Source organism: Hermetia illucens, chromosome 4 (genome assembly GCF_905115235.1).
Source record: "Hermetia illucens chromosome 4, iHerIll2.2.curated.20191125, whole genome shotgun sequence".
In the NCBI taxonomy this organism is placed as follows: domain Eukaryota; kingdom Metazoa; phylum Arthropoda; class Insecta; order Diptera; family Stratiomyidae; genus Hermetia; species Hermetia illucens.
The window spans coordinates 101,780,419-101,807,060 of NC_051852.1; the positions used below are offsets into that span (position 1 = coordinate 101,780,419).

Sequence of the window (26,642 nt, forward strand, 5' to 3'; positions counted from 1 at the left end):
AGCCTAGCACAATCAAAAAACCCATCATTGCATTGCTCAATCTACCTAATAAGCACAATAGGAAGATAATAGATACGGTTATTTACAGCCAATTTTCCCCCATCATTGAATTCACGGATAGTTTTTCGAAGCCGCAATTCGAGTTTCGCTTGACTGACCTCATATAGGTTACCAAATAACCAAGTCATCAGCTTCGATTTCATCCTGAATCTAGCAGTATGCATTGGTAAAAGCGTTAATCGTCAACATCACTCAGTGAGTTACCAAAAGAATTTGTCAATTTTTTTCTTATACTCGTGCTAAAAACATTTTCTCGGCTCAATCATCGTCGGCGATGAATCCTAGTTTTTCTTTGAGAGCCTGACGCGTCATGCCTTCTGCTTCATACCAGCCGAAACCGAATCCTCATTTCCTAAAGTTTTTTCTACCAGAATAGAGAAGACTATGTGAACCAACTCCAGAAACTGGGTGAAGCTGTAAAAGAGGCCGTAATATATTGAAATTCGAATTGAGCGTACCACGTTTTGTTTCAAGCTGAGCTTCGGATCTATTTTCATTTCCAAGCATTTAGTGACCAGTGTGGAAGCAATTATATGATTTACAATCCTAATTCTTTTCATGAATACAGTTCAGCATCCTGGAGATGACAGGTAGGAGGTAGACAGTTCAAAGTTAAAGTGAGATAGGTCTGGTCTAAGAAACCCAACTAAAAAATTTGAAATCTAAAAAAAATCATAATGGTGTCTTTTCATCAAATCTAGACCTCAAAATACAGAACCTAATAGTGTACTACAATATTACATTTTTCGAATTCACTGAAAAATTACCCGGGCATATGTGCTTGACAAGAACGTTACTGTTCGTACTAATCAGCAACCAATGGGATGGGATGCGGACATCAGCAACCAATGGGAATGCGAATTAAGATTTATAAACCAGTAGCTTCCTCCAAACTACAATTTTTATTTATCAGTGTAGATATATATTTCGGGAGCAACTTACCCCCTTCATCAGTACAAGCAGGGTTTCATACTAATGAATGGGGTAAGTTGCTCCCGAAATATATATCTACACTGATAAATAAAAATTGTAGTTTGGAGGAAGCTACTGGTCTATTAATTTTAGGCTAGACTACAAATAGCAGACAATATCTCCCATCCCCTCAAGTCTACCCATGGTACGATAAAAAGGTAACCAAAGAAAATTCTACTAAAATCAATTTGCTAATCGTGTAACTGGCGGGGACAGAACGCTGTATGATTTTCAAAATAGAAAAATAGTTGTGAAAACAAAGAAATAGGGTGGTCCGATAGAATCTTCAAATTAACGTACGTATTCTCTAAAGCATGAAGATCTGGAGCATTCCCGCCCCAACATTTTTTCAACTTTATTCTTCAAATTTAGGTTATGCGTTTTGTAATGGCGCCCAATATGGGATCCGAATCTGCCAGATTAAAGATTTAAATTTTGGTTGGGAAAATGAAAGAATCCTGACACTTGGTAGCGGACCGGACCAATTAGGAAGAAACTTTCCCCCACTATTGATTGTCCACAGACCCCTCTATTTTGAGCGGTTGTTGTTTTAAATATAATTCATACTCGTCGTCTTTATGAATTCAGTTATAAGTTTAAGTTATAAGGGGCAAACAACACTTATTAACCACTTCGGTCACGTTTGTCCTAGGGTAGAGATGAGGCAATAACTGCTGTCTTTTGTCGTCGTCGTGTATTTTGTCATCGACGAATCATCTTGTTTTATGACCAAATTCCTACAACTCCTGCACTGTTAGTCAGTCTGGTGGCCTCTATGGCTCAGAGGAAGTAGATAATACCTGTTTAAGAAATGAAGGCTTTGTGCTAGATTAGCGATATAATTCATTATGACTACGCCGGAACGGAGGATATCCGTTTCGTTTCGTTTCGTCCTTTGCATCATTGTGCGATATCCGAAATTTCCGACATTAATTATAGTATCGCCGCGTGAAGAGGGGAACCAACTGGGCAATGGAGCTACGAATATTCATAGGAGATACAAATTTTATAGTCAATTGCAGTTTTTCCATCTTCGGATCATATGTAAAATCATTAAAATTTCATGGTCAGCTTCTTCAGGAAAGATACAATCATACTATATCTAGACTGCTGTAAGCATAACCCCGTAGAAACTTCTGTTGACAAACCCTATACTAGCCAGATTGGGAAATGGGTGAAGCCTTCTGTAGCTAAGTGGTACTTTAATTTCTTCCAATCATTGGTCACTGACTAACAAGTCACTATACACTTCAACTATGACTATTTAGTGCTGTCTGCAATAAAATGAACTGGACATAGTATCCAGGTTGTTCAACAGTTTGAGACAATATTTGACTTGTTGTACATTTTTCCTTACTTTATGCTCTTTATATTCACCTGAAAATTTTCCTGAAAATTCGTGGTATGTAACCCCCTTAACATCTCCGCAGGTAGAACAGGTGTATGCGCAAACACAACAGTTTGGCTGCCGTCGTTGATACTGAGCCATAATGCTCGTTTGTTCCGCTTCATGCTCATTGTACTGTAGTGTGGCTAGGGGGTAATCGGAACCCAAACAAGTCCACGCGTCTGAGGCCTATTTGATCATATTACAATCGCACCGCGCCTACCATGGGAGCTGATGGTCAATCCAAGGAGTTCTATGAATCGTTTAAACGCAGCCCAAACACTCACGTTAGAGAAACTACTTTAGAATTATATTTACATGGCGTTAGCCATTCTATTTTTTATTACTTGTGTTAATGAGCTATGGGCCGCACGTACTAATTACCATCGAATTGATGAAGAAATAGCATTTAATGAATTATTAGGACGTAGGGAAGAGGGTAGGAGGATGGTAGAAAATTGTTTTGCGGAATCATGATTTAGATGGTATGCACGGGGATTTAATCGATGCATTTTAATTGTTTAACCATCTTAGATACAATTATTGGTTAGTGAACGTATGAATATATGTAAATTAGAAATCACCTGTTTATTACAACAGGTAAGTGGTTGTTCGGAGAATATTTGCATTTTTTATGGAAATGATAGCATGCTAACTATGACGCGTTGATATTATGATTGGATAAAAATGCTTTTATCAGCTAATTTATCTCGATTTATTAAAAGACATTACTTAAATAGATATGACTTACTTAAGAAGCCTTCCATTCGATAGTCGTGTGATTGTGAATTGAAACGAAATCGTTTAGCTGGCTCTATGCATGAATAATGTGCCACTTATAATAACACAGAAATCATAAAATCTTTTACCTTATCAATGTACATGCATCCCTCGACTGAAAGAAAAGATGACAACACCAAACAATGCCTTGGCGACAGTGTGGAAAGTCTGCATTGCTTATTACTTCCAAATATGATTGTCGATTCCCCATTGCCCTTAAACGAGACTAAGCAGCATCGTGACAAAATCCACTTCAGCTCTTTCCATGACCTCCCGAGAAGCTTGTAATCCTTGTCGACTGCTCTGCGGCATCTGTATGTAGAGTGGGAGTTGAGTGAGTATGAGGAGAGTAAGTAACTATGGCGGGCACATTGGTCTCAAGTTGATGTCGGTGTTGAGATAGTTTCATTCAGATTTTGGATAAAACAACAGAATCGCCGAGCGGCATCTAGTTCGTTACCACAGTCTTTTTTAAATCCACCGTTTGGACCTTTGAACCCCACTACATCTTCCGGATAAGGCAACATGGAGAACGTCACGGATAACAAGAAGATATAATGTAGACGACAGCATTCCATTTTAGACCCATTTTACAGTGACATATTGCGCCAGATATGTCGCTCTGGTATTAGTTTCGAACCCCCTGTACATAACACTCGCTGTTAACGTTGTCGAAACTTTTTTCGAACTCGACATACTGTTGTATTAGAATTCGCATTGGATCCAGAGCCGAGGCCAGCAAGGTCTTTTTTAATGAGTTCCAGTATTATTTTAGCTATTATCTCCACGACAGCAAAAAGCACACAAATAACCCGGAAAATAGAATACTCAATATGGGTGCTCTTTTCCAGAATTTCATCGAATATCCCCTTCTTCCACTCTCTAGGGAAGCTTCCAAGAATAAGTGGGAGTAGCAACTTTACAGAAACCATAGTGAATGGGATGATTAATTCCACAGGGAGACCATCAATGCCTTTACGTTATGCCAATTTAGTGCGTTGATGGTAGAAATATTTTGAACTATATTTTTTCCTATATTTAGACGAGCAGTGCCCTTATCGACATGTTACGGTGATTAACAATCTTATCCTCAAGAGAATTTCATCGGATCTGCATCAGAAATGATAACCATTTTACATTTTCCCAAAATTTGTCAAGGTATCGGAGCTCGAACGAGTCACGTTCATTGTCATTCGCAGCGATCAATTGAGACTTCAAACCCATTAGGTTTATCGGTCCGCTCCCATGCTTTACTCAGGCAGGCAATGAATGGCGTTTAACAAAAGATTATTGGCGTCAAGACCAATAATTCTCAATATTCTCAGGTGGACTATTCAAAACATGTGCCCTTCGATTACACGATAATTCGAAGCTCTTCAACAGTGGGAGAAACAACGGACTAAACCCGAAACCGAAGGCTAGCGACCATCAAGTGGTGATCCCTTTCGAGGACTATTTCAGTGCCTCTCATGTTATGCACATCCAGAATACAGCTCCTAAATATACTACTGACCACAATGTGGTCCGTCTGATTGCTTGTACGCTGCCAGTCAGTTCAAGCCCAGATGACCTTATGGCAAGCTCTGTGCTCGAACAATGTGCTACTCATGACTGACTAAGACTGTGAAAGTTGCAAAAATTTTAAACCTATCACTGCTTTCATTACGATCACTGAAACCCTATCATATGTCCGATGAAAGTATTGTCAGAGCCCACCTTTGCACCTTTCGCAAACTTCTACATCTGAAGTTCATTCTGAACCGGCTGGACAATGTACTATCGAAATCCTGGACTATATTTGTGATATCTGTCCGAAACTTACTCCAGGTAATGACGTTGCATGTTGCGGAAGCGGCAAGCTTTCGGTTAACAGTGGATTCATGATTACTTCCGCAAGTCTGAAATGTAATAGTACAGTGCAAAAGGAAGGAGGGTGCTTTCCCAAGTCTATCCATCTGACTTCGCTAACCCTAGCATACCCAGCTTGTATTGCTGAAGTTCTAACTTAAGTTAGAGAAAATGAACATTTTACGGGTTCTCAATCCCGTTTCTGCGGAGGGTACACACATTTCAAAAACCAATTCATGGCTTTGTAGGCTAGTCGAAAGACATACGTTTTCCTTTATAGAAGCCGTGAATAATGATAAGTTTTCCCTTATCGAAGCCGTGGTTAACGTTATAATTACAAGAAGAAAAATGAAAATTTGTAGATTGCTTTCCTATAAATTTCGATTCGTTTTACTTGATCTCATGACAAGCATGGAATATTTTCAGAGAATTCTTAATCCCTAATTGAAAAAAGAGCTCGTCAATCTTGAAAATAGCATCCGGCGATTTTAGGGACAATGTTGACTCGAGGACGTACATTAAAGAACATATGGCATCTCATACATTTTTTCTTTTTTTTTACAATAACATCCATACAAAAAAAAAACAAATGGCAGAACTGAGCACGGCCACCGCTAACCGGCATCCCGCAGCCACCAGTACCAAGATTTCCCTTTTTCATCCCGCTTAATGTCAATTGCTCTCGCTCTGGAGTATCTCCAGTCGAATCCCGGAGCCCCCACTGTCAAATTCGGGGGGTATTCTATCCTTTTGTCCGTGGCCCGTCTATGTATATGATACATAACCGGATCACCGGCAGAATCAAGAATTAGACCATTCCTGTCAAGATACACGAACGCTTCGGGAGGAATGAAGCCTGTTGTGAGAGTTTTCTCGAAATACCCATCATTTGGGTAGAACGGCTGCGAAACCCAAGGGTTCTCACCATGCGAAGCAGATCGTACTATATGATTCCGAATCAATCTGACGATAACTGTGTCGATTCTTGGCACAGCAGCAGCTGCATACATCACTTCATTAGTTATATAGTGCTCATAGTTTGACGAAGCAGTCCTATTAAGCCCCGTGCAAGCACGCAGACATTTCCTTTCAAAGATCCTTATTTTCTCCATTTGGCTAGCACTCAAATTAAACCAGATAGCACACCTGTAGTTGAGCACTGGTCTAACCAAAGTAAGATAGCAAATAATCTTAACCTTCCGGCTAAGATGTGGAGCATAAAAGAGTCTTCGAAGAGACATGAATGCCTTGCGAGCGCTGTGTCTTCGCTTTAAGTATATTTGAATGGTCGTTTGTATTCAGCTCGAAATGTTTATGCATCGAATTTATCAGACCGTTCACTTTAGTATGAGACTGACGTTCAAAGTCGTACAATGCAGGAAATTTGCACAAAAGTCACAACTTTGACCTATTATAACTCTGTTGATAATAGGTCAAAGTTGTTCCACAAAACTAGGCAGTATTATGCACTATAATATGGTTTATATCACTGCAATAGTTGATGATTCTAAGATAAACTTAAAAAATATACTTATAATAAATATTGTAACGCTATTATTAACTTTATTTGAACAGGTATCGGTATGTAGAGTATTTCGAGGCCACCACCATGCGCATTGACCACCATATATGTTTTCAGATATTTCGATTGGGTAGTTTCCGGGAACGGGTCCTTGAAGTAAACCAATTTTAATAAAAAAATAAAATAAAAATTGTAAGTTGAGTGCTACAGGTATGAAAGGCTTTGTGATGTTTTAAAGTCCACATCGAGCACAATTTTTCATTTGCATGTAATTAGACAAGTAATTCCATATGATTCATTGGTATGTAATCTCATCTATCTTAGCGTGAAAAATCAATCTAAACGTAAGTAACAGAAGACTTTGCCATATACACGTTTTCAACCTATTGCAACATGGCGTGTAAGTGGTCCTATCACTTGTACATGTTTTGTTAAAATGGACTTTTGAATTAGCTTCTTTGCTTAATTTTATTGAAAGCTCAGTTACTTTCCCGTTCTTTCCCAGAAGCTCCGGTGGCAAACACTGGGCAAAAATGCCAAATCAAAAACGTCATACGGAAAGCTCTGATATTTGTATATATGTCAGTAACACCACATCGAAATATTTGTGACTTTGAACTCAGTCAAAACTTTTTTTTTCGCTTAAAGTTTTTTCTAGCCCCATGTACTGGAAGTTTTACTTTTTTGCTTCAATTAAAAAGCGTTCAGTTCATACGCTAATCGAATTGCTGCATTATAGGAAATTATAGTAAGCGTTTATTAGTGGAAAAGCGTAATGCAATTAGTTATGATACTGCAACGAGGAAGAGAAGATTCGATTTCGGTTACTGAAATCGTTGGAAGATTCGGAATCGAAGATTTTTCGAACCCTGCTACCGAGCGGGACAAAGGCTAAAGACAATGAAAATAGATAATGAAGATTTAATCGATGATGTAACAACCAAACTTTGAATCTAGAGCTTGTAGCGTGTTAGAGCACCTCATTCCAAGCCCCCCTGCCATCAGTCGGTTTTAAATCGTGATCCTCCAGTCTGGTGGCCTAATAAATTAACTACTAAGCAATTCGGACACTAAAAGGATTCGGGCCAAGTGAGAAGCTATTTCCAAACGTATTCATATGTAAATCGGGAATATAAGGAATTTAAGATCAAATATTAAGAGCAGTTAATGATTTATCCGATTGAAGAAGGTGAACTAGACACCTTCGATGATAACGCATGTGCTGATGTTGATCAACTTTAAATTCTGATGACGATAACAAAGACAGTGTTATTGAAGAAGAGGATAATGACAGAGAAAATATATTATAATAGAAATAATTTGGTATACAAGCAGGACCCAGCGGTAATAACGTCTTCCACCGACTTCTTTCAGCCTTACCCGTACCAACTAAGAATTGGTCAGAATACTATAAATAGTATTTTAGCTAGCACAAAGCTGGTAATTAAAAAAAACATATTTCCGCCAGCCTACTTACTTATTTATATTAACCAATGTTAAAATGAGAACTGAATAACTTTTAAAATGAGTTCCAACCCGTTGCCTTTCGTGGCTGATTACTGGTTTACTCAATCTCCAATGGGTAACCTTTGCCACATCACAAAACCGATTTGGACTTTTGGTTTCCAAACTGCATTTCAAACAACTAGACAAGAGGTTTAAGAATGTATTCGGAGAACTCAATAAGGACGTAAAAGCGAAATTTGCGGACCAGTATCCTGCAAATTTAATATAGCTAAAACGTCTTTGAAATGGGTCGCACATAGACAACAGTATTGAAGGCCTCAAGAATGCTCGTTTTGATAGTTTAGGGCTTTAATTGATTTTCTGGGGTAAGCTTCAACGGAAGGTTTATTCTAGAGGCCTGAATATGAACATCTAACAAGAAAACAATTACATGGAGACTTTTATAGAGTTGGACGATGTCCTCAAAGCTTGAATCGTCAGTAAAACAACAGCCGAAGGACCGTTCAGTTATGTTAAATGAATTTGAAAAATACGTCTTATTAGTCTTTATAAGTTTCTTTTTTTTGTTTTTCTCTAATCCGTACTTTCAATTTGATACTGCCATCTCGTTAAAATGGAATACTGTACGTCCATTGAGTTGTGTTTTAAGAATACACTCAAAATATTGTTTGTCGCAAAAGGTCTTTTATCACACTGTTGCTGACAAAGACTTCATTGTGATCGTGGTGGGTTTTATGAATACGAAAGTGGGCAGGGACAACACTTTGCTCGAGCATGGGGAAGTATGATCTTCGTAACCATAATAACAGTGGTGAACTTTCACCACTTCGTTGTTAATGCAAGTTCTCGAGCACAGGGCTTGTGATAAGGACAATTGGGTTTAAACTGACCGATCTTGCGATCCTTGCAATTGCACCTTTAGTGACTGATATGACAACCTCTATTACATGTGATACGGACTACTGCTTAAAATAAAAGTGTGGTGGAAAATGACAATTCTGTGGTTTCCACATTCTGGAACACATCAAAGAATATCTCGAAGTTTGATTGGTAAGGAACAGGCTCGTTTCCCCTGTAGATCCTTCTGTACTGAGTATATCAGCACCCTTCGGGTTATTATTGAGGAATGGTGCATCAAGGTAAAATTTCGCAAGAGATTACAAAGCGGAGTTCGATGGCATTCCATTCTGTCATTGGTTCTTGTCACAGGTTTTCTCTTTATGCTACCTTAGCTGGCAAATGTAAAGTGGTTTAAAGGGCTATGCACCTTCCTTCAAACATCTCCACTGCGCTGATGACATCTGCATGTTCTCTCAACGAGTCATGGACCTTGATCAAATGGCTTCGGATTTGAAGAAGTAGGCAAAGCAGAGTCAGATTGAATATAAACACTAATAAAACCAGTCTGATTAGTAATCTCACTTTTCCTACTTGCATTACTGAGCAACGCAACTAGAACGTCAAGCAGTTCTCATCAAAAAAGCGTTGCTTCTACCAAGCCTTTGGCTGTTTTGCTCAAAATGTGGAAATGCAGGAATTTCAAAAACAATGTTGCTCTGGCTCAATATTGTCTTTGTGTTATTATATGGCATTAGCAGTCACCATCAGCTTTAGGGTTTCATCAGCTTATATTTGCGTCAAGTCATAGAACAAATGAAAAGTGTACGATATCAGTTAAATGAAACTCAGAAGGAGATTAGTTTATAAATTAACATCGTCGATTCATCATTCCGAAGTGGTGATGATTTTTAATCGGTGTTTTACTATTATTAGTACATTTACCTTATCCATCGGTTGAAAATCCAAAACTTATTGTTTGCTTTTAAACTTGAAACTTACTAGAGAAAATAATCAGTTTAGGACTTTGATTTGGGTGGATGACTTGATTATTATCGTAAGCAACTCTCACTATCCCACTGTCGGTTGAAATGTACCGAAAAACTGATATGAGTGGGTAAGGTAAGTAATGTTTGCTGCCAAATTTATAGGTTTACTTCGGTAGTAATTGAATGAATGGATCCTCGATGATCAAATAAATAATAAACTTTCCAGACGGTTGATTAAGATAGAAAAATACAATACAACAAAAACAAAACAAAACCTTAAAAATGTAGTGAACAGACCGAGGGACGATTGTGGGCCGTCAAAAATTGTTAAAACATTGGAAATCGTCAGGTCAATTCACACCTTTGATTTGGTGGCTTTAGATAGCCAGTAGCTAGCCTAATGGTAAACTAATTTTTTAATTTGGCGTCCAGTACATGCTTTTAATATAGTACATCCTGAGAAAACGGCTCTTAAGTTAATGTTGCAATTACTTCGGTCCTGAAAATAACGTTGTAGGGCTGCAAGAATGTTCAAAGTTATGACATTATTTAACTCTTATTGTAGGCTTCGTTAAAACGGATTCCTAGCTAGCGCTTGATCTTCGCTCTAACCACAAACTCTTATCACAACTTGTGTCAACCTATAAGTGCCCTTCCTGATACCTGATACCATAGATCAGCTATGGTGACCAAGCCTTCTAACAAATATAGCATTCTTCCGTCCTCACAACTGCAATGGTGTACTCCAACATAAATCATTTTGTGAGAAATGAGAAGTTAAAGCGGTCTGCTACCCGGACCTTTTTACTGCCCAAGTGAAGAAGGCAGCGGAAAATAGCGGAGTTGGTAGATAATACTATCTCTGGTAGTCCAGGGGGAGAGAGACAGCTCCGCGTAAGAGTATCTGATTCACTAACGAGGTCGTCAATCGATTGGCAACGCAAGTTGTTTCACTGGAGCGGATGGACCTTATCCGAAAGATAAAGGCTGAGGAAGAGACAAGAGCTAAGAGATCTTGAAGAAAATAAGGCTTGAATAACGGTGGCGTTCGGTGAAATATCTCGATAGATATTCAAAAGGCTATAATGGAGTTGAGGGAACTCTTGGATCTTATCAAACATCAGCGAGACTTATGAAAGGCTGACGAAGTAGTGTGGGAGACAGCACGGCACGAGATAGGGTGCGAGAAAATGATAAAAGGAGATGAAGAGAAAATGGCGCAGATCTTCCGCCAGTGACGACTTCAGAGGGACTCCGAGAGGTAGTAACTAAACGAACCAAGTAACGTGGAAAAACTATGAAAATTTATTAACGACAACATAAGCTGGACAGCGACTGGAATGGCTCCACCACAGAAAAAATAAAAGAGAAAATTCAAACTACAGGCAGACCCCCTTCCCTTCTTCAAGATTTCCGGAATGGCACTAAGCCGGAAGCGGGTTGATGTCAAGTATATCTGCTCGACTAGTTGTATTCTTATTGACTTAGGTTGAGGATGCATTCTGCGAGGTACGCATGCAGTCGCTTCCAGTCCTTAACTCATGTCTAGTCAGGCGGGACTACCTAAACGTGACCAACCTTAGGGGAGCAGCCACATCTATCAACTCAAGAGGGAAAACTGGCCATAGCCAGCATACCCGAGCAAACTGCGTAGTAACTCCTCAATGCCAATGAAGTACAAATCAAGTGGACCATCGGCAGGATACGGAGAAGGGCGGTTCTGCTCCGGTGTTCCAAGTGTTGGGCCTATGGTAGGACAAGGCAAGGCAAGTGTGGTGAGCGTGGATCGGAGAATGCATGAGATTTCAAGGTGAAGTAGGCCTACAAAATACGGAACCGAGAAAAAGGAACTCCGCAGAAAAATTAATAAAAGAAATGCAGAGTTCACGGACAAGTCCGGGATCTATCCTCGCCGCAGATTTCTGGAACGTCTCATATGATTATTTCCTACGAACCGAGATACCACACGGATCGTACTTGGTTGGAAGCGCGAAGAATGCTGCGATACTTATCATGTCACATTTGATCGGACAAACTCAGCGTACACTGGGAATGATTCACCCTACTTCAAAAGAAAGCCGAAGTGGTTGTTTTAACCCGAGGAAGGATTGGGTGAAGGCCAAAACCTAGTAGCCGTTACTCGTTATAACTCATACTCACATTCTATTCATGAATTAATGAAATCGGCATAAATACCGCATGTAGCCACTTTAAGTCTTTAAAGGGCAGACGTTGGACAGCGTGCCCTGTGACGAAACCGCCAGCTATTTTCAATTATCACGATCAGCCTTCGATTGAAGAAGTTGCTAAACTGCATTATCGTCTTTGTCTGTATTTATAATAGATTGCTAATGTTAAACATATTTATTATATCTTCTATGTTACTAAGTACGCTTTCAGTGTTTTGGCGGTCGGAAGAGATGAACTGCTCTGCAAGGTAAGCCGAATACAATTCGCTTCGAGCATCCCGACACGATCTAGCTTTGTTAGTAATATTTGGACTGCATTCATTCATTCCAGAGTTGTGTCTTGTATTACATATCATTTATGCGGATGTCAAGTTTCGTACTTTTAGAATGAGCTTGAAGTAGGTTTTCCGGTAAATATGCATCACTGTGATTTCTTTTCAGATTGTTGGGTTGGATAAGTTCTGAAAACGAGACCTGTTTCGCTTTTTGGGGCACACATTTTGAAATTTCAACATCAGAAATAAAATTATTTTTGTTTGAAGTACTAATTGAGCCTTTTCGTTTGATACTCCATTTCTCCTCCCTATCGCATTCATGGGGAGTCCTCCCCTCCCCCCCCCCCCCCCACGTATAACGGTTTACAGACCACATATTCTTACCATATTTCGTGACAATAGCTCCAGTCGTTACAGTGTCAATCTCGTGTGGTAGGCGAACAGACAGACAGAGAAACGGACAGACAGATATTGAGTCGAATTTAGTAGGGTTTTGTTTCACACCAAACCTTTAAAAATACGTTTCGCTTACTAGTCATACTAAGGTAATGAGTTTTACTAGTGAAAACTTCACAGGCTGTCCTGTCAGATTAAACACTTCTACTACGTGCTTAAAGCATCTAATACAATAGTATGAATGTTTTTAAAATACAAAACACTAAATAGTAGCAAAAGAGAGTCTATTAAAAAAATTTAGCAAAATCTCAGTAATTTATTGAACAAATTACTTATATTTAGACATTTTATTTTCACTTAAACACAGATTTGTCATAAATCTTTAATTATTCTATTTATCACTGGGACTTATCTTAAAACTATTTTAATCAATAAAAAATGTATTTACTCCATTAATTTGTCTATAAGCTCAGCTTTAAGGGTAGCCACTGTGCAACATTCTTTTGGCGCATTTCGATGGAAAATATATTTGTAGCACAAAGAAGCAAACACGCTTCCTGTTATTGGACCGGCCCAATAAATCCATTGATCAGTCCAGTAATTAGCAATTAGCGCCGGTGCCAAGGATCTGGCGGGGTTCATACTTGATCCGGTTAGTTGACCCTAAAATGTAAAAGGAATTAAATATCTGCGATGATTTAAACTTCACCACCTGAAACCTACGGCTGCAAGATTCATAACGATAACAGTGAACCCGAACTTCATTGAAACCGAGTCCTGCCATCTTGAATTCCTGGCATCCCAGAGTGCACAACACAGCCAGATCAAGAGAGTGGTTATAATGGCTTCAATAGCGAACCCATGGATAGGATCTATCCTTTCATTCGGCAGTGTCAAACACCACAATTGGGTTGAGTTCCCTTTATAATGGAGTTCACTTGGGGTAACAGCCCTCAATAGTGCAAATCCGGCTATTGCACCCAGTATTTGGGATATCATATAACAAATCGCAATAGGCACACTGACATATCGACAGATAGCCGCGGCAAGGGTTACAGCTGGATTAATATGACAATGTGTTATGCCACCGAAAGTGGAAACTATAACTAAAACAGTTAAACCGCCTCCAAAAGCCGCTTGGATGGGAATGATCTCAGAGCCCAATCCTTCCATGCATGTCATGCAACTAAGCACTAGCAGGGAAGCGGTACCTACGAATTCAGCCAAGCAATGAGTGATTTTGTCCATCTGGTCCATCGGAACACCTGTGAAAAAGAAAAGTTGGTTTATTAGTAAGTTTTTATATTGTTTTTTTTTTTTGTGAATTAGATTTGTATTAGTGTTGGTAATTGGGAAATCAAGATACCATAAAAACTACTAAATAAATTCAAGTAAAATTAAAAGCGAAAGGGATGTTAATGGAAGCTTCAAATCAAGCCAGTCATCAAGGGATGAAGTGTATTAAATTCAATATACAATTTTTGTCTGATTACCAATTTATTTAGTTTAATAGACTACAATAACTCAATAAAATCGATGAAAGCGCCAGCTTCATGAGACCCTAAAATGGATAATGAATAAATGGAGAGGCAGACTCTCTTTACAAAAGCTACCATCAGCCTCCTTCTTCAATAATACTTTATATTCACGGGGAGCCTCTAAACTTTTGTTTTTTATTTCATCATGCGAATTTTTAAATTTACAAATAAAACAATCAGTGTTTTAAGTTTTATATATTTACACAGTATCTTTTTGAACAAACTAACATGTTAAAATAACATTGATCTGCAACGAAACTCCCCTTTTTCGTAGTCGACTAAGTAAGAAAACCAACGTTGATGTGTAGCCAACAAACGTTATATGACCAGCTCATATATCTGAAACTCATTCACATTCATCAGAAAGTGGTAATATTCACATAGAAAATGTAATGAAGGTCCTGTGGGTTGACTACTTGCCGTATTGTAGGCATACTTTTACAATTAACTGGTGAAACCCCCGAGTTGTTAGACGCAGCTCCATGCATTGAACCTATGAAAAGCTCTGTTCAAGGGTCATCATCACGAAACTCCCGCAACCGGGAAATCTCCTAGAGCATATAGTTTCACAATGTCACTTCGGTTCCCATAGTACCCGAGAAGCCTTCGTGGCAGACGCGGGTCTGGCTCCTCCCCCCATGCGATACACAGTGTAATGACCACAAGATTGGAGATTTGATGATGATCTGAGTTGACGATTATCAGCTAACATATAATAGTTCCAGAAAGTCGGTAAATTTTTGACCTTTCAGGTTTCTTCGGAGTTAGATGTACCCGCTGACACGTGCTTACTCGCCTTTATACTAAAAGTTCGGAAAGGCAGGTCAATCCTTGGTACCCCGATCTCTCATACAACAGTAATAAGGATCACATGCCTTATGACGGACCAAAAAGCATTCACCAGTATCGCGTCAAAAATCACTATGGGCGGACTACAAACGAAAAATGCGCATAAAAGTTAGCGACTCAGTTGTATGCGGTGAGTCGAACATCGATCTGCCATGTATTTTGCGGGAGGCAAAACCCTAAAAGATCTCGTTTTAGTTTGATGCCTCTTTTAAGCACCAGCTGTTGTCCAGACGCATCTTGTAAAATCATCTCTAGCACTGGTACTTCACGGTCTTTTAAAGTTTAAAATAAAGAAAAAAGAGCTAGAAAGGGTAGACACAAAAAGGTTTCTGTTTTTTATGTAACAGAATTTTGGGTACATAACTATACACTTCTCCAGAATATCCAGTATATTTTGTATGAAAAAGCTCGAGATATGGACGTAACCACAACCGTCACGGCAAGCAAGGTTGCAGGACTGTCTTTACTATAATATTTTTCTAGTATAAGTGCCTTGGTTGTGGTTCTGGGGCAATAAACAGGGGCTAGGATCATTTACGATTAGCCTATGTCCTGATGTCACTTTTTTTTATTGTTTTGAAAAGCCATTCTAGGACAATTCTGCATCCAGGATCTAGGTCTGGCTATCATATTAAAAATCCAATTAATCCAATTAAAACAGATTAAGTGTAGTTGAAAACTCATCCAATTATAGAGTGCTTTGAAGTGGCTTACCCAATTACCACAGGTAGAACCGAGAACTGCTAAAGTTCAGGAAATCAAACAGACGACGTGCCTTTACCAGCATTAAGGATGAAGATACGAACGGCTTATAAGAAGTTGAAAGTGGGACTCCTTTACAACATATTGTAAAGAACTAGAATGCGAAAAATGGATTCCAAGACTTTGCAGGGCCTTGAGAACGAAGAGTCGGTCAAGCCGGTTGAAGTCAGCGCAAACTCTCTTGAAGGTACATCATCTGGGAGAACAGTTGATTGAATTCGAAAAAGAAGAATGGTTCAATGGGAAAATGTCACCAGTCACCAGTGAAAATCAAGGGTTGTGGTCCTCTTTTGAGGATCAAAGCGCCTGGCCTGGATGGTACCTACTCAGTGATACTAAAGGAGATATATCAACACCTTGACAGCTAATTAGAAAATATTTTTTGTGGATAGTCTGGCTGTGGCATACATCCTTATCTTTTGGCAGAAGAGTAGGTTAACAATATTTCCACTGAAATGTATCAAAAGACTGATTGAGCACCACATTTGCGAGAAAGCACTAAGGTAATTGAAGTAGCTTTTGACTGTGCACCTTTCTAATGATTGTGACGTAACTAGAGGGCATTGTGTAAATAGTTAAGTAAATTTAAGTGTATCAAGGATATGCTAATGAAGAAACTACTGTGTGTACTATTGGCACTTCCGTGGAGCATGGTGGTTGACTCATTCCTATATGAACTGTTGAACTGCCAATATTCGCTCAAGCATATGCGAATGATGTTGTTGTGATGGTAGATGATCGATCGACAGTAGGTATTTGGGGCATGGGCTCCCAGTAACTCTGAATAAAACCATGATTATTTACAGCTGCGAGGAGGCTGGAAGGTCTATGTCCTCCAAAATTGAGGGGAATTACCTTACAATTTTCTGGAAAAGTAAAATATCTGGAAGTTAAGTTTTTCGTATATTCAGAGCACTGCAATGAAAATAGTTCAGAAGCTAATTACAGAGAAGTGAGCCCTATCCTTGTAATGCTTTCTGATTTTTGGGTGCCCATGCAGTTGTTTGGTAGGCGATAAAAAGGTAGCCAGAAAAACGCCTGGTAGGAAATACTGATATTTTCTACATCGGTTACTCAGAAGCACAACAAGTCTCAGAAGCAGGGGTCTATCTCTCAAATAGCAAATGCAATGATTTTTTATGCCAAAATTTATAGAATCCTAAGAGAAAAACCTGAATGATTAAAGAGCTATTGGAGCAGCCTTGAGGGCGCTAAGCTATCCCTTAATCACATCAAAAATCGTCCAGGAATTCAGAATTGATATGAGCTCAATATCTAAATACAATATAGAGGAATTACTAAAGGGATCCTGATAACTGTGGCGAAGGGGGAACTAAAATTTCGGATGGCTTAGTAAAATAGGGTTATATTCTCATATGTTGGATCTGGAACCAACAAATTGGTAGCAGTAGCAAATGTTCCCATCAAAAACTGGAAACAAGGTTCCCACAAGGATAAACGACAGAGACTAAATACTGCTGTACACATTAAAGTTTTTCTATGCGAACCAAACAAAAGTACTGAAAAATTGACTTGCTGTACAAATGTTTAGAATAGGGGAACCAGAATCCACGGAACACTTCTTAGCGGAGTACCCTGCACATGGACGCATCAATCAGAATTTTGATGTTAATGTGCTCCATCATCCACCATTGAATGAAAAAGACAATTTCAGGCAACTATAACCTTTCGATATTGGCAAGAGCTCTATCAAACTTTCCAATATCGTACTCAAAATTATCCCTTATATTGCGGCATAATATTGTATAATACTTCCAGGATAGTCTCGAGAAGGGCTTTTAGTAAAGTACACATAGCATTATAGGGATTTATTCTCAAAATTATTGTAAGATGATTCTGATAACGATACATACTACACTTCATGCTGTACCATTTATACCTCGAAAACTGATTGTCTAATAACCCTATCTCCATTTAGCAAATATCAGAAGCCACGCATCGTATTTCGTAACAATTGGTTTAACTGTTAAAATACGGTCTTGTTGCCGAACTGCTGAGAAAATATTGATTTTGAGATCATGCATCTGTCTCATATTTCAGATTTCATAACATCTTAATCTCGCCTGTGTACCCCCCTTCAAACATCTCCAAACTAGACGAATTACTTAATAAAAGTAACCAAAAAAGCAAACATTACAGATATCATTACACTAACACCAAATAATTGATTCTGCATATAATCCTATTTATGATGTGTTATCAAGTGCTTCCTTTCTATATGTATAAAAATCAACACATCTTGGTTTCCATTTCGGATTAGCAAACTCGTAGATGTACATAGCTAGATAGTATGCTAATTTTTTCAGGCTTTTCCATAGAACCAGAAGCATTGCAAGGTCAGTGTTATAATGAATATAAATGCCATGGTTTCCATAATTTCGATTATTTCTTAAACCAATTCAACGTGATAACATCATTATCGGTTGAAACGTAATCGCATAAAAGTCGTAAAAGAATTTGGTGATTTCAAATCGCAACACAAATGTTTTTATGGAAATTTTGAAAGACCCGGCTCGATTTGCCCAACTTGGATTCAGCCGTAGAATTCGTATCAGCAAGGAAATTAGATGTTAAATTTAGAATCAAATTATTCTAATCAAAATGTCACACAAACCGATTGGAACGATAACGTGACATTGAAGAGTAAGAGACTATTTTGAAGAAGGTTTGTTTTCAATAATTTGAAACGAGGTTCGATTTAGGTGGATAGAAGTTTGTCCAAGTAGAGCCCACTCTTAGGAGAAAGTACTTACTACTGTAAATGCGGAGTCCTTACACAACTAGAGAAATTCTTTCCTCTGCGGAAAATATAAAGAGACCTAGGAGTTAGCCTTTTCTAAGTTTCCTTTTTTTACCTAATATTTGAGCATACTCGAATCTGAGGTTTTTATCCTTCCAATTGCAGATCAAAGCAGTCTTGTACCTATCTTCATTTTTATAATAATATCTAATTTGCGGCTATCCAATCTCTTTTGCATCATTGTAAGATACAAAAAAAAAACTGTTTAATTAAGGACGAACACTTCGTCGTCCCAGTTCCAGCATACGTCTCCATGAAGGACGACACAAAAAGTTTCTGAAGATTTTACACTTCTCGAAAATCTCAAGCTGCAGAAATTTAAACTAAATTATTGGTAAACAGTTTAGATTTTTTGAAAAAGTGAATAGTGCAGCTTAGAAGATAAGCGACTATTCGATGCCCTCTCGTTCAGATACGGCATAAGGGAAAGTTGATAGGGTTTTAGTTTAGCTAGTTAAGACCACATTGCGAAACCTACTGGCTTCAACCAAATCAGAAAGAGAAGGCATGAAGGAAGTATTAATTTTACTAAAATAGTGTCCGTGTGTTAAATGCAAAAAAAAAGTTGGTTTTTGCCAGCAGGGCCATGCAATATCTACAACAACTCGCTAGTTATACCCAATATAATGGAAAAATTGGTAATAGTTCATAGCAAAGTTAAGACTAATAGAGCACTATCAGCATTGATATTGCTTTAATATGCAGACTTAAGGACTTCGAAACAAAACCGACTTGAATAATTGATATTCCTGATTTGTACAGTATGTAAGTCAACTTTAAAAAGTTCCAATGAGGTATAAGAAAATGGTTTTCAAATTATTATTTGATTACAAGCAGACCTGGCTGATCCAAGTGTGAACGACTTACGAATTATCGTTGCTGCTTTATTTTTTTTCAATCGGGTTGATAGTTAATTTTTCTCCTTTACCTGGTATTTATTATAGTATTCATCATCCCATTTTCAATTTTCTAGCTCCTATCCTGCCCCCCTATATATATACTTTTCTGTCAAATGATCGACTTCACTTTAAAACTTTCTACCCAAAACCCCGCAACCTCCCCGTTAATTGTATACTTTCGCAAAAAAAAATTAACATTGGATCTTCTGTTTCTTATAATTAGTATTGCAATGCTGTGTGCATGCCCTACTAGCATGCAATTACAGGCATTTTACCAAAACGATTCGAATCAATTGTCAGATGACCGCTATATTTATTTAATATATAAACGTCAGCCATCCTTGCTTTGATCAGGCAAGTACAGTGAGAGTAGAAAGGTAGAGTACAGCTGAGGTTAATGTCCATTCTGCAAGTTGAAGGGAGAAGTGATTCCTTCAACAAGCAATGATAAAAATTTTACTAAAAGAAAAAAAAAAGATCTACTATTTTCAGGTTAGTGTTTTCTACTTCGCATAGTTGTTTTTCTTGGAAATGTGAGAAACTTTGTTTTAGACAATATGTATGACTGATACTGTACATTAGGTTCTGTCAGCAGAAACCCTAACCGAACCAATTCCGCTTTCTACGCAGAGGGAACAAAGTTAATTTCGGGACTTTAGAGGAACCCTCGTGCTGGAAAATGCCTTACAGGGTACCGCTGTTTACTTTGCATTAGAATCGTGTGGTAACAATCCGGATTTTTTTTAACAGGAACCGTGGGCCAAGTTACTATGCAAATATTCAAAAGGTTGAATTAAGAAGCGCCGGAAGGTGGCTCAAGCAGCATTTTGCTCTGCAATATACTAGGAAGTATTTTGGGATACAAACCGAGCACTCGTAAGAAGCCAGTTCCATTCAAGTGGCTGCAACTCGTAACAATTTCTGGAAAATTTTAAAATTTCGACTGATTTGTGAGAACAATGGAAGGCTTGGCTGGGAAAATATTGTAAAGTTGCGTTCGTGCTTACGCAATTTTTCCACAAGTCGGAATTTGTGATCTTGAAAGACCTTAAGCAAAATTCGAGGCATGAATACTGGTCTGAAAAAATGCAAGTAGAAAGAGGGGTGACATTCCCGCAGAGTATTCTCGATGGCCGGAATTAGAGATTTAATCTATAAAAGGATAATAGAGGGCTGGCAAAATTTTAACCCCGAGCCTTGTTTTTCCGTTTAATTTTCACCCGGTGTAGTTATTCCCTGCAAGGAGTAATCAAATGCGTCACTAGAATTGTATTTAATTGGGGGTAATTAACGTGTTTAATTAGATGATTATACTTGTTACAACATTTGGTGTGGGATTGTAAATTGTGATCAATTATATGCCTTCGCCAGGAATGATAATGTCGACTTTTATTAAATCACGTGTTATGAATCTTTCCTTTCTGCTCCACTTCGAGCTGTTATTTTTTTTCGATTTAACTTCGTGTGCATTCTTGTGAAGAGTATGAGGAGATTTTAATTCCTTCTAGACGCTAGAATATCATTATTTCATCCTATGTCGCTACACACCTAGAATATCATAATTTTATCCTATTTGAAACAATCGTGGAGTTGGGTGTGTTCTTTTTTTGTGAGAACCGTATGTTAATGCATTTATGCACCGAGTGTTGAGCTTCGCGTTAGTGTCGGTGGGCTACCAATGAAACATCGCCCCACCATTCTAAAACTAGGATGGAACCGTTTGGCTTCCCCAGCACCCGGAGAGAAGAAAACGAGAGAAAGTTGTTAGTTCAAAGAATCCGCTGCTATCCGATCCCAACGCCTTCAGAAGCCAATTTTGTTTGCGCAAAGAGGAACTCGAACGTAATAGACAGCACAGTTCCATCCATCCATCCTTAGCCATATTATCCAAGAGGGACTAAAAATCACCATAACCGCCTAGAAGCCGGGTAAGGACCAAATTTTCGGTGCAATCATAGTCCTAAATTACCGATGAGTTGCGCAGTCTATTTATGTCACTTACACAGTGCATGTCACCAAGGAGGGCGACGGGAGTTACTCCCACACACAGTCGACCATATTTTTACCTCTCACATCAATATGTCAAATCTGTTTGTGCCTGTTCAATAGTGGAACAAGTTTAACAACATAATCTGCGTAATTAACCAGGTGCGACTCGTCTGGCAATGTCGACTCTTACCAAATTATCGAATTATCGTCGGAAGAATTTCAGAGGTGTGACCTTAGAATGGGCCTCTAAAATATCGAACCTGCTCTGACCAGCCAGTATTTTATAAAGCAGAAAACGGCCTCTTAATTAATCGCTTCTTATTTTTCACAGAGAGGACCACCTCTTTCAGCTCTTTCATGGTGAAAAGCTAGTAATCCTCCTCGACTCCTTTTATGCAGTTGATATCAACCCGAATTTCATGCGCAAGAAATAAACCATGTACGATACAGTTTAACTGTTCTCTAAATGAATAGGGTTTTCGCATAGCCCCGATTTTTCAAATGATAAGCTAATTGTCAAGTCGCCATGAAGACAGCAGCGGGCTTTGCTTTCATTTATCATACTGAGGAGTCTCCTTTTAAATTGATCTGTGTTTTGCCTTTTTGGTGCATGCTTTTCACCCGGTTGCTTAAACGCTGTACCGCTGAAATAGCGAAACTGGCTGAATACATCTAGCAGGCAACTTGAAAGGATCCATACGGAGGAGAAAATTACATTATTTCAAACAAAGGAGGGCAGTATGACGTTAGGGTTTATGGGGCGGTAATATATTTTTGCAGAAAAATAAAAGCCACTTTTGTCCTTCATTGTAAACCGTTGTAGAATTCAACGAATATGCAATAATATTCGACTTCTAGCCATCTCGGAAAAGCTGCTGGAAATATTTGGAAGGGTTGCTTTGTATGGCATTTGTAACAAACTTTTGAAAAGAGTGGTCGGCTAGACAATTTATGCGAAAACGGGATATCAGTTTCCATGCCATTAAATCTCATTTTCGAGAGGCAAACAAACAAACAGACAGACAACCACTAAATTAATTTTAATCGTCGTTTTACACAAAACCTTAAAAGAGGAACGCGTTGGGTTTTAAAGAGCACCTAATTTGACGAAATGCGTTGAATGCTACCACAGTTGTGAAAGGAATTTTGCCGAATATCGGTGCATAAGAACATAGGCAGAGGTTACTAATAAGCAGTGCAAAATAGAGTTGAACTAGCTTTCAGAACCCAAAGAAAATCAATTCTGTTCGATGATTCTGAGATTTGCAACGAATTTAGAAAAACTTCATTAGTCATTGACACACCGACAATGAGTACAAGGACGGAGTCATAAATGGGATATATATATTAGGGAATATTAGAGGAATGGATTGAGTGAAGTCATCGCTGTACATAATTACTTAACGTATCGGAAAACTAGCTGGTATTCATCCCTTCAATTCTAAAAATCCGTTTCAACCTCTGAAGTGAGGGAAATGCTAAAAGATTTCGGATCAAGGGGTTCTTACAACAAACCCAGCACATGAAACAATACTAAAGCTAAGAAATACAGGAGTTGTATTTCGTGGGTAAGATGTAGGATGTGGCATATATGCGCCCCTTTTGACTGGAATGTCTCCCACCAGCGTCCAAGCTGAAGTAAACCTGCTTTTTTAACATTTTAGCACTTCAGTGCCACTTAAAACCAACAAATACTAAAAAATTAAAAATTCGTCAGGGTGAGGTAGCTTTTTTGTCATGCAGATCTTCTTATTGTTATTATAAGCACCCCATTGAATACCTCAAGGGTTTTTCTTCGTGTTTAACTTATTTACAGAAAAGTTCTTGAAATTAATTATAAAAAAACCATATAGGCGAACCAGCAAGCAAAAAGTCATGTTAGGTTATAGTTTGTAAAGGGAAAAAGAAGTAGTTAAAATAGATTTTTTTGAATGCAGTTTTGTTCGAGTTGATTTCATTGGTCTAAAGCATAAAAACTACGTAATTTTGAAAAAGAGCACTACTTCAAACTACCTCTAAGTTCTACTTAAACAAATTCATGCATCAAAATTCAACATATCAACCTGAAAGAATTAAACGGAAGTAATTGTTAACTTATCAAACATTTACCGCAAAAGTCTCTACATCGACAGCTACAACAGCATTTAGTATCAGGACTCATTACAAATTAGCAGCAAATCCAAATAGTTAGAAACTACTTTTGGCAATTCAATCCTACTCCAAACTCGAATAACTTACCAATAGGAAACTCCTCTGCTTCGATTTTTTCGTCACTAAAACACTGAGATACATGCATTGTACTGAACACTTCTCGTTTAGTTTAGTTTTAATTTAATTTTAGTTTCCTCTAGATTGGTTTCAAGCCTATCGTTTCTCTGCTTGTTGTTTCTATGCGTTTCTATACACTATGTAGGTAATTATATTGTATGTAACTTCAAATTACTTTTGATTTCAGATGCACTTTTCACTAAATTACTAAACATAGGTGCACATGCACACATACATACGTTCTTAAAAATATCCTTCTTAGCAAGCTATGTAGAAAATAGTTTCAAGAAATTCTTAAAAGTTTCAAACATTTCACATCGGGAGCCACCCTTTGAACAATTTAAATCTAAATCTAACTGCCTATAAGTATGCAAACGGGAATATCGTAAGCCTACACCTGTACGATATTTTCCAGTTTTATCTGTAAACACTCTGGTAACTAACATGCCATGCGATTTGAACTTAATATTCCTCCGGCATCTACTATATCTTTCCGCGCTTCTGTAACCGTAAATATCTGAGTTTTCTCTTCGGATTATAATCTGAAAAGTCGCGGTACATCTGAAATGATTATCTGTAGAATTCGCCCACTCTGCAGAGATTTAACGTAATCCGGGATATGAACTGAATAATTTATTAGGTTGCAGGTGGGAGAGCAGATAAAGATATTGGCAACTTAACGCTATTCTACAAATCAACTCGTCAGAATAAAGTTTTTATTATTGTTCTTGCGTGTTTCCTTCGCTTGCATTACTTAAATTTGATATTTATATCACATGCAATAAAATCAAATCATTCATTGAAGATCAAGAGGAGTCTTTAGGTGGAGAATTTTTTCATTTCTTTTCGAAATTTTCAAAATTTCATGCGTAGTTTTACGCAGTGTTGAATCGTGTGATCAAGAAATGAAAATTTTGATGGGGTTTGAATTTCTTAATAATTTCGAAGACTGGTCGTAGGCATCGAATAAAAAAAAGTAAGTTCACTTACATTTGAATAGGAAGTGCCGCTCTTCCACTTCAATCACAACATTTTTGTTTTCGTTCACCATTTTGACGTCTTTAACTTGTTCCTTCGTAGGCGAGTAAGAATCTGCTGTCATAATTCACTGGATACTCCTGAAAATAAAGAAAACCGAATAATGAAAAATGCTGAGAATGTATTGTGTGGGAACTTTTAAATATTGAAACTTGAAAATCTTGCAATCAAAGAATTTTCAGGAGAAATTTCTTCGATGGTATGGTCATATGATTTGAGGTGATCTATGGGAAATCAGGCAAAGACAACACAAAGTGTCAATGGCTTGAACCGAAGAAAACATTAAACAATCTGTGCACGCGACCCCGACCAAGGTTACGATCAAGAAAAGTAGCTAACCTAACCTAGGTCAACTCCTACCAAACGGGACAAGGCCGAAGAAGAGGAAGAGGCTTGTTACATCGATATAATTTTCTTGACCGCTTTCCAAGTTTGGAGATTCAAATTTGAAATTTCAAATTTGAGTCGTAACGTTTCGACCACGGAAGGTTCTGCTTCAGTATTACGCTCGCAAATTATAATAACTCCAGGATAAACTTAAGGGGAGTTTTCAGTCAATTTTCCAACAATGTAGCTGTAAATTATTATTAAATTTGTTTGAGCTAAGGAAGCTATTTTGAAGCCTAGACGTCCTATAGGGGAAGCTTTGCGACTTTTCAGTTGAATATTTTCTGAGAATGGGTGTATGGAAAATGACCACTTTCTAGCCGAGCGACGAACCAGTGAAATCAGAGAAATGGTGCGTAATCGAACCCAGATCTTACAGGTCCTTCTCAGAAGCAAGTGACGACGACATCAGCCACCATAAACTGGAAATAGGAAACTTCTTGTTTTAAAAAGAAATCGGCATAATGCTCATATTCGAAACGCATCTTACTCACAAAACAATGTTCAAATTTATAGGTATTGCTTTTACGGCAGTAAGCATCTGGAAGAGAAATTTTAGGACGGTACCGGAATACTTAGTTTTTAACACACTGGGTTACCGATTTCTGCTCTCTACCCCAAGCCCCAGTATCGTCAACCTTTCAAAAATTGTACATCGCAAAGCATAATACAGCTGGTCTAAATAAAGCGGAAGTTGAGCAAACAATAGCAGGCTTATAGATCTCCACACAAATACAAAATATTCCGTCATATTTTGCCAAACTCCAAAATAAATATATGTACACACATATCAACGACATAAATACTGCGTTCATCCTAAATAAACAAATATTGGCTATTATCGCATGACGATGCATACATACATTTGTATGTGCGCAGCAATTGATCTAACGCATCTTCCCGCATTTCCATTTTACTCTGTCCACGAAACCATATATATATATAGATGTTATGTTCGTAAATTAAAAACCGCTGATAACTGGGCACAGACATGTCTATTATATTAATTACTACCCGCAAGCTTTATTGATGACAATGATGCAAATAATTAAAAAAAGCCAAAAAAGGGAAACTAAAAGGTCCCCATGGACCCCGCTCACTTTATATGATGATGACGTCATACACGTCTTACGGTGCCATAAATTTACTTCAAATGCCAAAACTTGACCATTTATAACTTTGTTCATAATAGTTAGATTGCTTTCAAACTTTCCGAAATTAGAGCCCCCTTCAAATTCAACCCAAATTGTGCCACTCCGTACTTGTAAAGGGACACACATAGCACATCTTTTCACCAACTGGCAGTTAAAGATCAACGGGAACAGGAGTTAAAGAGTTACTTTCGCGGCTTATTGCTTACTGCGTCAGC

The 26,642-nt window shown here is 38.2% G+C and overlaps 1 protein-coding gene across 4 annotated transcripts in view; it reads right to left on the bottom strand.

Moving 5' to 3' along the window:
• Positions 1–26,642, bottom strand: part of LOC119653660 (aquaporin AQPAn.G-like) — a 232,047-nt gene that overhangs the window by 71,314 nt on the left and 134,091 nt on the right. For 3 of the 4 annotated variants that reach the window (XM_038058484.1, XM_038058486.1, XM_038058485.1), the window contains exon 2: positions 24,839–24,966. In XM_038058484.1, coding sequence (XP_037914412.1) covers positions 24,839–24,950 — 112 coding nt within the window. In that variant the 5' untranslated portion in view covers positions 24,951–24,966. Of the gene's footprint in view, positions 1–13,054; positions 13,386–13,445; positions 13,988–24,838; positions 24,967–26,642 lie in introns of those variants that run through there. The other variant, XM_038058488.1, reaches the window with a different exon arrangement.